Source organism: Phyllostomus hastatus, unplaced genomic scaffold, assembly GCF_019186645.2.
Source record: "Phyllostomus hastatus isolate PE091 unplaced genomic scaffold, TTU_PhHast_1.1 phas_contig_34, whole genome shotgun sequence".
Lineage (NCBI taxonomy): Eukaryota > Metazoa > Chordata > Mammalia > Chiroptera > Phyllostomidae > Phyllostomus > Phyllostomus hastatus.
In genome coordinates, this window is record NW_025333857.1 from 24,167,261 (window position 1) to 24,183,536 (window position 16,276).

The 16,276-nt window shown below is 37.7% G+C and overlaps 1 protein-coding gene across 1 annotated transcript in view; it reads left to right on the forward strand.

The window, feature by feature from the left end:
• Nucleotides 1–16,276, forward strand: part of KIAA2026 (KIAA2026 ortholog) — a 131,494-nt gene that overhangs the window by 109,097 nt on the left and 6,121 nt on the right. The window contains exon 8 of the mRNA XM_045840495.1: nt 15,185–15,372. Coding sequence (XP_045696451.1) covers nt 15,185–15,372 — 188 coding nt within the window. The remainder of the gene's footprint in view (nt 1–15,184; nt 15,373–16,276) is intronic.

The following is a 16,276-nucleotide window of genomic DNA, read 5'->3' on the forward strand; positions in this document are numbered from 1 at the left end:
TTACAATTGTCCCATTTTTTTCTTCCCTTTATTTTCCTCCACCCTACACCCCCCTCCCACCAGCATTCCCGCCCATCAGTTCATGTCCATAGGTTATACACATAAGTTCTTTGGCTTCTCTATTTCCTATACTATTCTTAACCTCCCTCAATCTATTTTCTACCTACCATTTATACTTCTTATTCCCTGTACCTTTTCACCCATTCTTCTTCTTCTCCCTCCCCACTGATAACCCTCCATGTGATCTCCATTTCTGTGATTCTGTTCCTGTTCTAGTTGTTTGCTTAGTTGGTTTTGTTTTGTTTTGTTTTGTTTTTTAGGTTCAGTTGTTGATAGTTGTGAGTTTGTGGTCATTTTACTGTTCACAGTTTTTGATCTTCTTCTTTTTCTTAGATAAGTCCCTTTAACATTTCATATAATAAGGGACTGGTGATGATGAACTCCTTTCACTTAACTTTATCTGGGAAGCACTTTATCTGCCCTTCCATTCTAAATGATAGCTATGCTGGAGAGAATAATCTTGGGTGTAGATTGTTGCATTTCATGACTGTGAGTAATTCTTTCCAGCCTCTTCCTGCCTGCAAGGTTTCTTTTGAGAAATCAGCTTATGGAGACTCCTTTGTAGGTAACTGTAGGTAAGGATTATTTTGAGAAATCACTCTTATGGGAAGTCCTTTGTGGGTAACTGTCTCCTTTTTTCTTGCTGCTTTTAAGATCCTCTCCTTATCTTTCACCTTGGGTAATGTAATTATGATGTGCCTTGGTGTGTGCTTACTTGGGTGCAACTTCTTTAGGACTCTTTTAGCTTCCTGGACTTCCTGGAAGTCTATTCCCTTTGCCAAGTTAGGGAAGTTCTCCTTCATTATGTTTTTAAATAAGTTTTCAGTTTCTTACTCTTACTCTTCTTCTGGCACCCCTATGGTTTGTATGTTGAAAAGTTTAAAGTTGCCCTGGAGGTTCCTAAGCCTCTCCTTGTATTTTTGAATTCTTGTTTCTTCATTCTGTTCTGGCTGAATGTTTATTTCCTCCTTCTGTTCCAAATTGTTGATCTGAGTCCTGGTTTCCTTCCCTTCACTGTTGGTTCCCTGTATAATTTTCTTTCACTTTGCATAGCCTTCACTTCTTCCTCTATTTTCAAACATATTCAACCATTTCTTTAAGCATCCTGATTACCAGTGTTTTAAACACTGCATCTGATAGGTTGGCTGTTTCTTCATTGCTTAGTTCTGTTTTTGGAGCTTTGATCTGTTCTTTCATTTGGGCCATATTTTTTTTTTTTATTTTAGCACGCCTGTTACATTGTAAGGGATGGAGCCTTAGGCATTCGCCAGGGCAGGGCAACCCATGTTGCTTCATTGTGGCACTATATGTGGACCATGGGTCAGAGAGAGAACAGTACCTCTTGCTTGGCTCCCACCTTACTTTCAATCACTTCTCCCACTGCCCACAACCAAATTGAGCCCTTCTGGTGCTCATTCCCAGGTGAGTGGGTTTGTGTATGTTCTGTGGAGCAGTGGGTCTCTCCAACAAACTCTCTTGGGTGGCTGGGAGTTTCTCCCACCCCCCGTAACCCCCACAGGATTTTTCATTTGGAAGTTTTGAGGCTTTATTTCCTCTCACTGGAATCCTGGGTTGCGCAGTCTGTCTCACTTTCTAGTAGTTCCTGCCAGTTTATCTGCACACAAATATAGAACCTCCTTATCCACCTGCCACAGCCTTGCCCACCCTGGCCATACAGGTGCCACCACAGCTGTCCATCTCTACCCCTCCTACCAGTCTGGATGATGTTTCTTCTTTAATTCCTTGGTTATTAGACTTCCATAAAGTTCAGTTTTCTGGCAGTTCTGGTTATTTATTGTGTTTAAATTTGTTGTTGTCCTTCTCTGGTTGTGCCAGGAGGCAAAGTGTATCTACTTACACCTCCATCTTGTCTGGAAGTCCATTTTACTTTGTTGATAGCGCCTTTTTAAAAAGATTTTATTTTATTTTTACAGAAATGGGAAGGGACAGACAAAAGGAGAGAAATATCAATGTGTGGTTGCCTCTCGCACACCCCTTACCAGGGACCTGGCCCACAACCCCATCTTGTGCCCTGACTATGAATCAAACCACCGATCCTTTGGTTTACAGGCCAGCACTCTGTCCACGAAGCTATACCAGTCAGGGCTGATAGTGATTTTAATCCACAAAACTTTTTAATTTTCATGAAGTCCAATTTGTCTATTTTTTTCTTTTGTTGCTTATGTCTGTAGAGTTATGTTGTATCCAAAAATCATTGCCAAATCCAATGTCATGAAGCTTTTGCCCTATGTCTTTTAACAAGTGGTTTATAGTTTTAGCTCTTTCATTTAGGGCATTGATCCATTTGGAGTTAACTTTTATACAAAGTGTTAGGAAAGGGTCTGGCTTTATTCTTTTGTATGTGGATACCCACTTTCCTTAGCACCAGTTGTTGAAAAGATTGTTCTTTGTTCATTGAATAGTTGGCACCTTTGTAAAAAAAAAAAAAAAAAACTGACCATATAACAAAAGGTTTATTTCTAGATTTTGTTCTATTTCATGGGCCTGTATGTCTGTCTTTATGCCAGTACCACATTGTTTTGACTACCATGTCTTCGTATTGTAGTTACTTTTGAAATCAGGAAGTAATGAGTACTCCACTTTGGGCTTTTTTCTCCCCAAAATTGTTTTGGCTACTTGGTGTCTCTTGATATTACACATGAATTTTAAGATGGGTTTTTCTCTTACTGTAACAAACACCATTGGGATTTTGATACATATTACACTGAATCTGTAGATTAATTTGAGTAGTATTGATATCTTTAAATATTGTCTTCCCACTACAAAGAAAGAAAACTATAGGCCAATATCCCTGATGAAAAAATACTCAACAAAATATTTGCAATCCGAATTCAGCAATACATTAAAAAGATCATACACCATGATTAGGTGGGATTTATTCCAGGGATACAAGTTTGGTACAGTGTTTGCAAATCAAATCAATTAATGTGATACATCACATAAACAAAATGAAGTATAAAAGTCATGTGGTTATATCAATAGATGCTAAAAAAGGATTTTACCGGATCCAACACAATTTTATGATAAAATCTCTCAGCAAGGTGGGAATAGAGGGAATGTACATCAAGATTATATAGGCCATATATGACAAACCCACAGCCAATGTCATACTCAATGGGTAAAATTTTTAATTGTTTTCTTTAAAATCAGGAATAAGACAGGGATGTCTACTTTCACCACCCTTATTCAGCATAGTGCTAGAAGTCTTAGCCACAGCATTGGAGAAGAGGAAGAAATAAAAGGAATCCAAATTGTGAAGGAAGAAGTAAAACTGTCATTAGGTATACATGGCATGATACTTTATGTATAGAACATGAAAGATTTCATTAAAAAACTAATAGAACTGATAAATGAATTTAGTAAAGTAGAAGATACAAAATAAATATTGACAATTTTTTTGCATTTTTATACACTATTAATAAGCTGTTAGAAAGGGGAACTAAGAAAATCCCATTTACAATTGCATCAAAAAAAAAAACTAGGAAAATTTTTAACCAAGAAAGTGAAAGACCTATACTCAGAAAATTATAAGACAATGAAAACAGAAATTAGAAAGATACAAATAAATAGAAGCACACACTATGCTTGTGGATAGGGAGAATTAACATTAAAATGTCCATACTACTCAAAACCATCTGTAGTTTCATTGCAATTCCTGTCAAAATACTTATGGCATATTTCACAGAACCAGAACAAGTAATCCAGAAATGTATTTGGAACCACAAGTAGTCATAGTTGTCTTGAAAAAGAAGAAAGTTGGAAGTTATCAGGAAGTTACTGCCTGATATCAAACTATATTACAAAGCTATAGTAATTAAAACAGCACAATACTGTCATAAAAACAAACGTGTAATCAATGGAATAATACAGAGAGCTGGAAAATAAAACACATGCCTGTATGGTCAATTAATACTTGACAAAGGAGGTAAGAACAGAATAATGGGGTAAAGACAGTCTATTTAATAAATGGTATTGGAAAAATTGGAAAAGTACATGCAAAAGAGTGAAACAAGACCATCTCTTACATCATATCCAAGCACAAACTCAGAATGGATTAAAGACTTAAATGTAGGACTTGAAATCACGCAATTCCTAGAAGAAAACATAGACAATAAAATCTCTGACGTTTCTCTTAGCAATATTTTTCCTGTGCAAGGGAAACAAAAGAAAAAATAAACAAATGGGACTACTTCAAAGTAAAAATGTTTAGCACAGCAAAAGAAACCATCAACCAAACAAAAAGACATTCTACTGAATGAAAGAAGATATCTGCCAATGACACATCCAATAAGGGTTAATGTCCAGAATGTATAAAGAACTCAACACACACACACACACACACACACACACACACAGAAATCAATCAAATCTAAAAATGGGGAAAGGATCCAAGTAGTCATTTCTCCAAAGAGGACAGACAGATGGCCATTAGACATGAAAAGATGTTCAATATCGGTCATTATCAGAGGCATGCAAATTAAAACCACACTAAGACATCACCCCACACCTGTCAGAATGGCTATCATTAACAAATCAACAAACAACTGTATTGGCAAGAATGTGAAGAAAAGGGAACCCTCGTGCCCCATTGGTAGAAATGCAGAATGGTGCAGCCACTGTGGTAACTTAAAAAATTAAAAATAACACTGCCTTACCACCCACTAATTTTACTTCTCAGTATACATGGTCTGTCCGGGAAGTATCCAGCTATGTAATATGAAAAATAGAGGCATTTATTAAAGAAGATACAAGAAACATTGTACATAGGACAGTGGCGCCTCAGTCCCCTTTAAAGTAGGCACCTTGGGACCTCACACAGTTCTCACAATAGCAATCTGCTGTCATGTTATATTTTCCTGAGTCTCACTGATGGTCACAATCTCTTCGCTTTCAAGTTGCAGGCACCAAATCTGGGCTGTAGGGGGTTTGAGTCACTGGGTGATTTGATGTTTCACTAAAACACTCTGAACAAGATGTGATGCATAAGTGGGTATGTTGTGATGAAACTGCCAATCACCAGTTGCCCATAGCTGTGGCCTTCTGAATCATCTGAATAGTTCCCATGGAGGAATGTTCAAGTTTCATGTAGAATTTGATGGAGATTCATTGCTGTACTCGCCAAGTCATTTTGTATGACAGCCACATAGTACTCATACTCACTCAGTGAAATCTAACCACCCCCACTACTAGTACAATGAAGTCATCATTGTTCATCCATGCACATTCCAGTCCACTCTCCTTGGCTCCCAGGTTACATGGAATTGAAAGACAACACCCAACCTATGTTCATCGCAGCATTATTTACAATAGCCAAGTTATGGAAGCAACCCAGGTGCCCATTTATAGAAGAGTGGATAAAAAAGCAATGGGACTTCAGCCAAGATGGAGGCGTAGGTAGATACCTTTTGCCTCCTCACACAACAAAAGGAGGACAACAAAATATTTATAAACAAAAATAATTAGAACTGCCAGAAATTTGAACTTTATGGAAGTCCAGCAAAAAGAGTTAAAGAAGAAGCATTCATCCAGACCTGTCAGAGTGGCAGAGATGGGCAAGGCTGTGGCTGGTGGACTGGGAGGCTCTATATTTGTATGCGGCTAAACCGGGAGGAACAACTGGGGAGCAAGATAGACTGGACAACCTAGGGTTCCAGCATGGGTAAATAACGCCTCAAAACCTCTGACTGAAAAACCTGTGGGGGTTTGGGGGGTGAGAGAAACTCCCAGCCTCCAAGGAGAGTTTGTTGGAGAGACCCACTGGGTCCTAGAACATATACAAACCCACTCACCTGGGAATCAGTCCCAGGACTGCCCAATTTGCTTGTGGGTAGTGGGAAAAATGAATGAAAACCCGACAAGAGCTCACCAAGTGGCATTGTTCCCTCTTGGACACCTCCCCCATATTCAGCAGCACAATGCAGGGAAGTGGGTTGCCCCACCCTGGTGAATACATAAGGCTCCACCCCTTACTATGTAACAAAAAAATACGGCTGAAATGAAAGGATAGATCAAAGCTCCAAAAACAGAACTAAGTGATGAAGAGATAGCCAACCTATCAGATGCAGAGTTGAAAACACTGGTGATCAGGATGCTCACAGAAATGGGTGAGTATGGTTGCAAAATAGAGGAAGAAGTGAAGGCTATGCAAAGTGAAAGAAAATTATACAGGGAACCAACAGTGAAGGGAAGGAAACCAGGACTCAGATCAACAATTTGGAACAGAAGGAGGAAATAAACATTCAGCCAGAACAGAATGAAGAAACAAGAATTCAAAAATACAAGGAGAGGCTTAGGAACCTCCAGGGCAACTTTAAACTTTCCAACATATGAATCATAGGGATGCCAGAAGGAGAAGAGGAAGAGCAAGAAATTGAAAACTTACTTGAAAACATAATGAAGAATTTTCCTAATCTGGCAAAAGAAATAGACTTCCAGAAGCTCAGAGAATCCCAAAGAAGTTGCACCCAAGTAAGCACACACCAAGGCACATCATCATTACCTTACCCAAAAATGAAAGATAAGGAGAGAATCTTAAAAACAGCAAGAAAAAAGGAGACAGTTACCCACAAAGAAGTTCCCATTAGACTATCAGCTAATTTCTCAAAAGAAACTTTGCAGGCAAGAAGGGGCTAGAAAGAAGTATTCGCAGTTAAGAAAGGCAATGACTTACATCCAAGATTACCCAGCTAAGCTATCATTTAGAATGGAAGGGCAGATAAAGTGCTTCCCAGATAAGGTCAAGTTAAAGGAGTTCATCATCACCAGTCCCTTATTATGTGAAATGTTAAAGGGACTTATCCAAGAAAAAGAAGATAAAAAACTATGAACAGTAAAATGACAACAAACTCAAAACTTTCAACAACTGAACATAAAAACAAAACAAAACAAAAACCAACTAAGCAAACAACTAGAACAGGAACAGATTCCCAGAAATAGAAATACATGGAGGGTTATCAGTGGGAAGTGGGAGGGGAGAGAATGGGGGGAAAAGTACAGGGACTAAGAAGCATAAATGATAGGTAGAAAATAGACAAGGGGAGGTTAAGAATGATACATGAAATGGAGAAGCCAAAGAACTTATGTATATGACCTATGGACATGAATGAAGGGGTGGGAATGTGGGTGGTAGGAGGGTACAGGGAAGAGGGGAATAAAGGGAAGAAAAAGATGGACCAATTGTATTAGCATAATCAATAAAATAAATTTTAAAAAATAAAAAAGCAATGGTATGTATATATACAATGTACTATTACCTGTCCACACACACACACAAAAAAGATGAAATCTTACCATTTGTGACACCATAGATGAACCTAGAAGGTATTATGCTAAGTGAAACAAGTCAGAGGACAGATATCATGTGATTTCACTTATATATGGACTCTGGAGAACAAAATAACGCAAGAAAAATAGAAACAGACTCATAGATACAGAGTTTAGACTGGTGGTTGCCAGAGGGGAAGGTTTTGGGGAGGTTGGGTGAAAAAGTTGAAGGATCTAAGAAGTGGAAATCACAGAATAGTCATAGGGATGTAAAGCATAGCATAGGAAATATAGTCAATATTATTGTAATAACTATGTATGGTATAAGATGGGTACTTGAAATATCAGGGGGATCACTTTGTAAAGTATATGACTGTCTAACCATTATGCTGTACACCTGAAACTAATACAAAACAATATTGAATGTAAACCATAACTGAAAAAATTTTTTTTTAATATATTGGAAGACCATGAATATGAGCTGTATTTCCATGTATTTATGTCTTCTTTAATTTCTTTCTCCGGTGGTTTTTTGTTTTTGTTTTTCAGTTTACATTGTTCAAGTCTTTCACATTCTTGATTAATTCCTGAGAATTTTATTCTTGATCTTACTATAAATGGAATTATATTAATTTCCTTTTCACACTGATCATTGTTTATCTATAAAAATGCAACTGATTCTTTTGTGTTGACTTAGTATGTTGCTACTTTGCTCAATAAAAATTGTTTATTCTAACAATTTTTTTGTAGACTCTGGATTTTTTTAAATTTAATATTATATAATCTGTGAACAGATTATTTTACTTCTTCCTTTCCAATTTGGATGCCTTTTGTTTCCTTTTCTTGCCTAGTTGCTCTGGCTAGACTGTCTAGTACAGTGTCAAATAGAAGTAGCAAAAGCAAACATCCTTGCCTTGTTTCTGTGCTTAGAGAAAAGCTTTCAGTCTTACTACTGAGTATGATGTTCACTGTGAGGTTTTCATGTATGGCTTTTTTCACTTTGGGGTAGTTTTCTTCTATTTCTTGTTTGTTGATTTTTTCATTTTAAAAGAGTGTTGACTGAAGCAGTCACCAGCCAGCGATAACTGTGAGCGCTGCAGATGCTCAAGATGCGAGAGAAATACACATGGACTACCGAGTCCTGTGGTGGAATAGGAACAGAACAGCCACTCTCTTCAAGGGGAGAGCGCCCCACCTTCCCACCCAAGCAGGCTTTTATTAGGAATACAGATACAGTTTGTTGATTACAGTCTGGCAGGGAAGTTCAAACAAGTGGATAACTTTCAAATAGCTAAAGGGCTCATGCTGAGTTTGGGGTTTTATCACCTAAAAACTACAGGACCTAAAGGGCTAGTTTCATTTCTTGACCATGCCTTCATATTCTAATTTAAGAGCATCCTCCAGCAAAGTAAGTCTCATGGGATCTTGCATATTCTATGCTTCAGGCCAGATTATCCCAGGAGGTCCACTGACTCTGGTCTGGACTGCACTGCCCCTTTGTATTGCCTCAGGCCTGAGTCGGGCAGAGGAGACAGAGGCAGCTGGGAGATTTGGATTTCTCACAGGTAGAATAAGGACTCAGGCTTGTCAAAGCCAAGGGGTCGGGGGTGGATCACCCCCTCTTTTCCACAGCCCCCTGAGTCTCTCCCTGAGGGCCTTCCCATGTGATTGTGCCTGTCTGAGGTCCGTCCTCCTCTGAGGAATGTTTACCCGTCTTTGGCTAACTGACCAAGCAATGGGGGCCAGACATGGAGCAGGCAGCACTCATGCCAGGGAGACAGGCTTGTCTCCTTAATGTCTCCTGGTTCGGAGATCTCTCCTTCAGCCTTAGCCACGGGGTTGCAGCTCCTGAAACCAGGCAGGGCGGACCCCAACAGTTGACTTCTGTCAAATGCTGTTTCTGCCACAATTGAGATGATCGTGCATTTTTTTCCTTCATTCGGTTAATGTGGTGTATTAATCAGTTTTGTGTGTTGAACCATCCTTGCATTTCAGGAATAAATTCCATTTGGTCATGGTGTATAATTCTTTTAATGCGCTACTGAACTTGAATTGCTTATGTTTTGTTGAGAATTTTTGCATTAATGTTTATAAGAGATAATAGTCTGGTTTTGTTTCCTTGTAGTATCTTTATTGGATTTGACTTCGGGATAGTGCTGGCCTCAAAGAATGAGTTAAGAAGTGTTTCTTGATTTTTAATTTTTTGGAAAAGTTTGAAAAAGATTGGTGTTAGTTCTTCTTACATGTTTGGTAAAATTCACCAACAAAGCCATCAGGTCTATGGCTTTTCTTTGTCAAGATATTCTTTGGTTTATTGATACAATCTCTTTGGATTTTCTGTTTCTTCATGATTTCAGTAGGTTTTATGTTTCTAGGAATTTGTTCATTTCATCTAGGTTATGCAATTTATTGTCGTACAATTGTCCATCATACTCTTAATAATCCTTTTAGAATTGGTACAAATGGCTCCACTTTCATTTCTGATTTCAATAATTTGAGTCTTCTCTTTTTCTTCTTAGTCTGCCTAGCTAAAGTTTTGTCAGTTGTGTCAACAAAAGTCACTTTTGTTGATCTTTCAAAGAACCAACTTTTGGTTTCATTGATTTTTCTGTACACTTGTTTTTTTCCTACTTCATTTACTTAATCTTTATTATGTCTGTCCTGCTAGCTTTGGGTTTAGTTTAGGTGGTTGATTTGATATCTTTCTTGTTTTTTAATGTTAGAGTTTAAAGCTTTAAAGTTTCCCCTTAACACTGACTGCTTTCATTGTGTCCCATAGTTTTGATATGCTGTGTTTTTTATTGTTATTCATCTGTGTATTCCAATTTCCCTTATGATTTCTTCTTTGATCTATTGGTTGTTTAATAGTGTGTTGTTTAATTTTCACAAAATTGTCCGTTTTCTTTTTTTAATAATTTTTTATTATTGTTCAAGTACAGTTTTCTGCCTTATTCCCCACCTCTCCCCATGTAAATTTTCCAATATTCCTTTTGTTAGTGATTTCTAGCTTCATCTGTGGTTTATATGCTAATGAAAGAAAAGGACAAACTCAAATGGTAAGTGCTGTGAAGAAAAGGTATGATTAGGGGAATAGGAAATGCCTTGTTTGGACAGATGATGATTGCTCTTTTATCAGAGTGTCAAAGAAATTTCCTGGTAAGTTAATGTTTGAACAGAGATCTTAAGGAAATGAGGGAGAGAGCCTTGTAGAAAAAAAGATGAAGAAGCCCTAAGGTTGAAAGCATGTTTGGCATTTAGAGGAAATTCAAAGGAGCAAGTATAACTAGAATGAGTGAGTGAGGAGGAAAGTGATAAGAATCAAAAGTCAGAAGAGTATTGGGAAAGGTAGCCAGATCAGATAGGTCTTTAAGGACTTCGTTTTTACTCTGAATTGAGAAGCCATTGGAGGGTTTTAAGCAAAGGCAGGGCATGTGCTTTGAAACTTAGGTTTAAACTCACTGTGCCTGCTGTGTTGAGATTAGTAGAGGGACAAAGATGAAGGCAGGGAAATTAGTTACACTATAGCAATAATCGGGGGGAAAAATGATAGTGGTTGGACCAGGATAGTAGCAGTGCAGATGGCAAGGAGTGGTTGGATTCTGGATATATCTTGAAGGTGGGATTAGATATGGAGTATCAGGGGAAAAAATGAGAGTAGAAAGATGATGCCCAGTATTTTTGGTCTAAACTGGAATAGTGGAATTGCCATTAGCTAAGATAGGGAAGACTGAAAGAGTAATAGGTTTGGAGTAGGAAGAAAGGGGTTCAGAGTTTGGATTTTAACATGTTAAGTTTGATATGCTTTTTAGACATCTAATTGGTGTTACTGAGTAGGCAGTTTAATATGAGTTCCTGGTTTAAAAGAGTAAGCCAGATTTATATTTGGGAGTTGTCAGGATATAAACTATATGTAAGTATGAGACTGGTAGAAGTCACCTAGTATATGAACATAGATAAGAAAAAGAGATACTGAACCCTGTGGCATTCCAACATTTAGAGATAGTGGATAAGAGTAGTACTCAGCAGAAAAGACTGAGAAGGATAGTGTTCAGTAACATAGAAGGAAAACTGAGAGAGCATCGTGTCTTAGAAACCAGGTAAAGAAAATGTCAGTGAGAACTGCTCATGATGGACTGAATAATATGATGACTGAAGATTTATGATTGAATGTTGGCAACAGATCATTGATGACCTTGATGTGCTGTGTTGGTAGAGAAGTACGTAAAAGTTGGGATTCTGTTGGAGAGAATTAGGGGAGAGGAATTAGCATTTTGCTGTGAAGTTGAACACAGAAATAGGGCAATACTTGGAGAAGGACAAGTTGGAGTCAAGAGAGGTGATGCTTTGTCTTTTTTTTTTTATGAGAAATAATATGGTTGTATACTGGTGGAAGTTATCTAATACAGAGGCAAAAATGGACTCGGGCAAAGGAAGGAACATTTGGTAGAATGATATTCTTGAATAGGTGAGAGAGGATACTTAAATGGAGGAGCTAGCTTACATAAGACAGAAAATATGAGTACATACGAAGGTCTTCAGTTGCAGATGAGATGTGAATATGTGAACGTTTTGTCTTGATACTTCCATTTTCCCTGAAATAAGAAGCAAAGTTAGTAGTTGAGACTGAGCAGAAGACTGAGAAGGAAGAAAATTATGAGTCCCACCCTCTAAAAGAAAATTAATTTTACAGTTATCCTTTGGTAACCCATTCTAGTATCTTACAGCCCTTATCTGCTCTATAAAACCCATAAGCATTCATTTAAAACAACTAAATTGAGAGTAATAATTAACTAACATTCGTTGAATATTTGTGCCACACATGCTATGAGGTAAGGACTATTATTATCCCTGTTGTACAAAAAAAAAAATAAACAGATGCTTAGAAAGTTTAAGGTACTTGCCCAAAGTCTGAAAACTGTTAAGGGACAGTAGTGAAACTTAAACTTCAATATGCAAAAAGAAGAATTTATAGCAAAAATAAATTGTGTTTAAAAAACAAAAACTAAAGGTTGAAAGTTAGGGGTAGAATAGAAAAACTCAGTTGAAAGCAAGAGGAATAATAAAGGATCTCTAAAATAGCATATAATCATTTGGAAATATTTTCATTTCTCCAAAGTTTCATAGAAACATAGCTATCATGTTTTTATTTGAAAAGGACCTCTGGAAGATCACCTTTCTGCTTTGTTTCCCTATGCTTAATAAAGAATTGTTTCTAGTGAGACCCAAAGGTTTAGATATAATTACTCTCAGGATTAAATGATAGATTTGTTTGTTTGTTAATCTCTGTAGACAGATAACTGTTTCTTAGAATTTCTTTTTTTTTAATATATTTTATTGATTCTGCTATTACAGTTGTCCCATCTTTTTCTCTCCTTATCCCCTCTACCCTGCACCACCCCTCCCTCCAATGTTCCCTCTTCTTTAATTCATGTTCATGGATCATACGTATAAGTCCTTTGGCTTCTCCATTTCCTGTATCATTCTTAACCCCCCCTGTCTATATTTTGTACCTACCATTTATGCTTCTTATTCCCTGTACCTTTTCCCCCATTCTCCTCCGCCCACTCCCCACTGATAACCCTCCATGTATCTCTATTTCTGGGAATCTGTTCCTGTTCTAGTTGTTTGCTTAGTTGGTTTTTGTTTTGTTTTGTTTTTTAGGTTCAGTTGTTGATAGTTGTGAGTTTGTTGTCACTTTACTGTTCACAGTTTTTGATCTTGTTTTTCTTAGATAAGTCCCTTTAACATTTCATATAATAAGGAACTGGTGATGATGAACTCCTTTAACTTGACCTTATCTGGGAAGCACTTTATCTGCCCTTCCATTCTAAATGATAGCTTAGCTGGGTAATCTTGGATGTAGGTCATTGCCTTTCATGACTGAATACTTCTTTCTAGCCCCTTCTTGCCTGCATGATTTCTTTTGAGAAATCAGCTGATAGTGTTATGGGAAGTCCTTTGTAGGTAACTGTCTCCTTTTCTCTTGCTGCTTTTAAGACTCTCTCCTTATGCCTTGGCTGATGTAATTCAGTGGGTAGAGGGCTGGCCTGCGAACCAGTGGGTCGCTGGTTCGATTCCCAGTTAAGGCACCTGCCTGGGTTGCAGGCTGGGTCCCTAGTGGTAGGTGAGCAAGAAGGAACCACACACTGATATTTCTCTCCTTTTCTTTCTCCTTTCCTTCCCCTCTCTCTAAAAATAAATAAATAAATTCTTTTAAAACACAGATTCTTTCCTTATGTTTAATATTGGGTAATTTAATTATGATGTGTCTTGGTGTGTTCCTCTTTTGGTCCAACTTCTTTGGGACTCTGAGCTTCCTGGACTTGCACGTCTATTTCCTTCACCAGACTGGAGAAGTTTTCCTTTATTTTTTTTTCAAATACATTTTTAATCTCTTGCTCTTTCTCTTCTCCTGCTAGCGCCCCAATGATTCGGGTGTTGGAACTTTTAAAGTTGCCCCAGAGGTTCCTAAGCCTCTCCTTATTTTTTGAATTCTTGTTTCTTCATTCTGTTGTGGTTGAATGTTTATTTCTTCCTTCTGTTCCAAATAACTGATTTAAGTCCCAGTTTCCTTCCCTTCACTGTTGGTTTTCTGTATATTTTTCTTTATTTCACTTTGTGTAACCTTCACTTCTTCCTTTATTTTGTGTCTGTATTCAGTCATTTCTGTGAGCATCCTGATTACCAGTGTTTTGAACTCTGCATCTGATAACTGGCTATCTCCTCATCGTTTAGTTCTTTTTCTGGAGTTTTGATCTGTTCTTTCATCTGGACCATATTTCCTTGTCTCGGCACACCTGTTACGTTTTAAGGGGCAGAACCTTAGGTATTCACCAGGGTGGGGCAACCCTTATCACTGCATTGTGGCACACTGTGTGTTGCGCAGGAGTCAGAGAGGAAACAGTGCCGCTTGCTCAGCTCTCACCCTACTTTCTGTCACTTTCCCCACTACCTACAAGTGAATTGGACCCTTCTGGTGCTGATTTCCAGGTTAATGGGTTTGTGTAAGTTCTAGGACCCCATAGGCCCCTCCTACAGTCTCCTGTGACACTGGGGTTTTCTCCCACCCCTGCAACCACCACAGGTTTTCACTGCCAGAGGTTGTGAGGCTTAATTTCCCAGCACTGGAACCCTGGGTTGTGCAGTCTGTCTCACTCCCCAGTTGTTCCTCCCAGTTTATCCACATGGGAATGTGGGACCACTTGGCCCACCCACCACCATCTTGCCACACATCCTCTCTGCCCCAGCTACCCATCTCCACCCCTCCAGGTAAATGTTTCTTCTTTAACTCCTTGATTGTCAGATTTCCATACAGTTTGATTTTCTGGCAGTTCTGGTTGTTTTTTGTTTTTAAGTCGGTTGTTGTCCTTCTTTTGGTGGGAGGAAGCAAAGCGTATCTACCTACACTGCTGTCTTGGCCAAAAGTCCTAGAATTTCTGATTAAAATTTTTAAATGACCTTTTTAACTATATTATAATCAGTAATTTTAAGATTACCTAAAATCTATTTTTATCAATATACTTAGAAAAAATACTTGTCTCTCAGTTACTCGGTCTAAGAGCAGCATTTAGGAAGACAAATAGGTTATATGTTTGAACACTTTATTCTGAAATTGCAGATACAATCTTTTCCATTTCTAATGCCCACACCCTGGGTTTTGTCTTCTTGAACAATAATCATTGGTAAGACTGAACTAAACATCTTAGACATGCTTAAAATTAAAACATAGTTTTTGTGACTTAACTTAAAATATTATAATATATAGTTTAAAATGTTAAATGTTTAGTTTCCAAGAGTTTAATACACATATTTTTTTGTTATGTCGGACATTATATTTCAGGAGCCGCCTGAAGAAAGACTATGATGATTTCAGAAGACAGCCTGATCATGATAAATTTACTAGAGAACTATGGACTACTGAAGAAAGTGAAGGAGATCCTGGAAAAGAATCTCCTAAAGTAGAAATCAATAAATCTATAGACTCAACAGAACCTCCAGATATCCTGGAGAAAGATCACTTTGATTCAGGTAGGCATTGAAACTTTTTTTTTTTAATGAATATAAAAGCACAGGGAAGTTTCAGCATATTTTATGGAGATAAAAATAACCTGGTTAATGAAGTATATTGATTGGAGAAAGCTGATGTTTTAAGTGTATTTACTGTGTCCTTATTAAAATGTTGTTTGAAGTCAATTTTACATTTCTAGGAGTTTCTGGAGCCAGTGCCTGACTCTAAACTATAGGTGTGTCATTGCTCATTACAGGCCACACATCCTTGATCTGCAATTCCTTTGAAATAGGTTTATCCTCTTCTTCAAGATTGCATTTATTTTTAGAGAGGGGAAGGGAGAGAGAGAGGGAAAGAAAAGTCAATGTGTAGTTACCTCTGACATTCCCCCTACTGGGGACCTGGCCTGCAACCCAGGCATATGCCCTGGTCTGGGAATCAAACCAGTGACCCTTTGGTTTAAAGACTAACACTCAATCCACTGAGCCACACCAGCCAGGGCCCCTCTCCTTATTATCATTGTTTTTCAAGCACTATTTCTGATGTTTGCTTTAAATGGAAGTTGGCAAGTCCCTAAGACTGTGAAAGTTTTTTTATGTGGAATGATCCAAGTTGACAGCCTAATGAGACGTGAGTGGTGGCATCATTCTAATAAGGGGGCTGTACTAGATTACCTATAATTTATTCAATGCATCAGATCATATGATTCTATAAATCTAAATAATTTTCTTTAGTTAAAAAGAGGGTTAAAATTAAAATTTATGGTTAGAAATGAATTAACCTATTGTTTTTTAACCTGTTGTTTTTTGGTAAATTGAAAAAGAGTAACTTCTTATCAATCCAGTTTGACCAGATATGAATATAAATTTTTTTACTATAGGGACAATTGAAAACCAGTAAAAGCTCTACACTTCTTATCCTTTA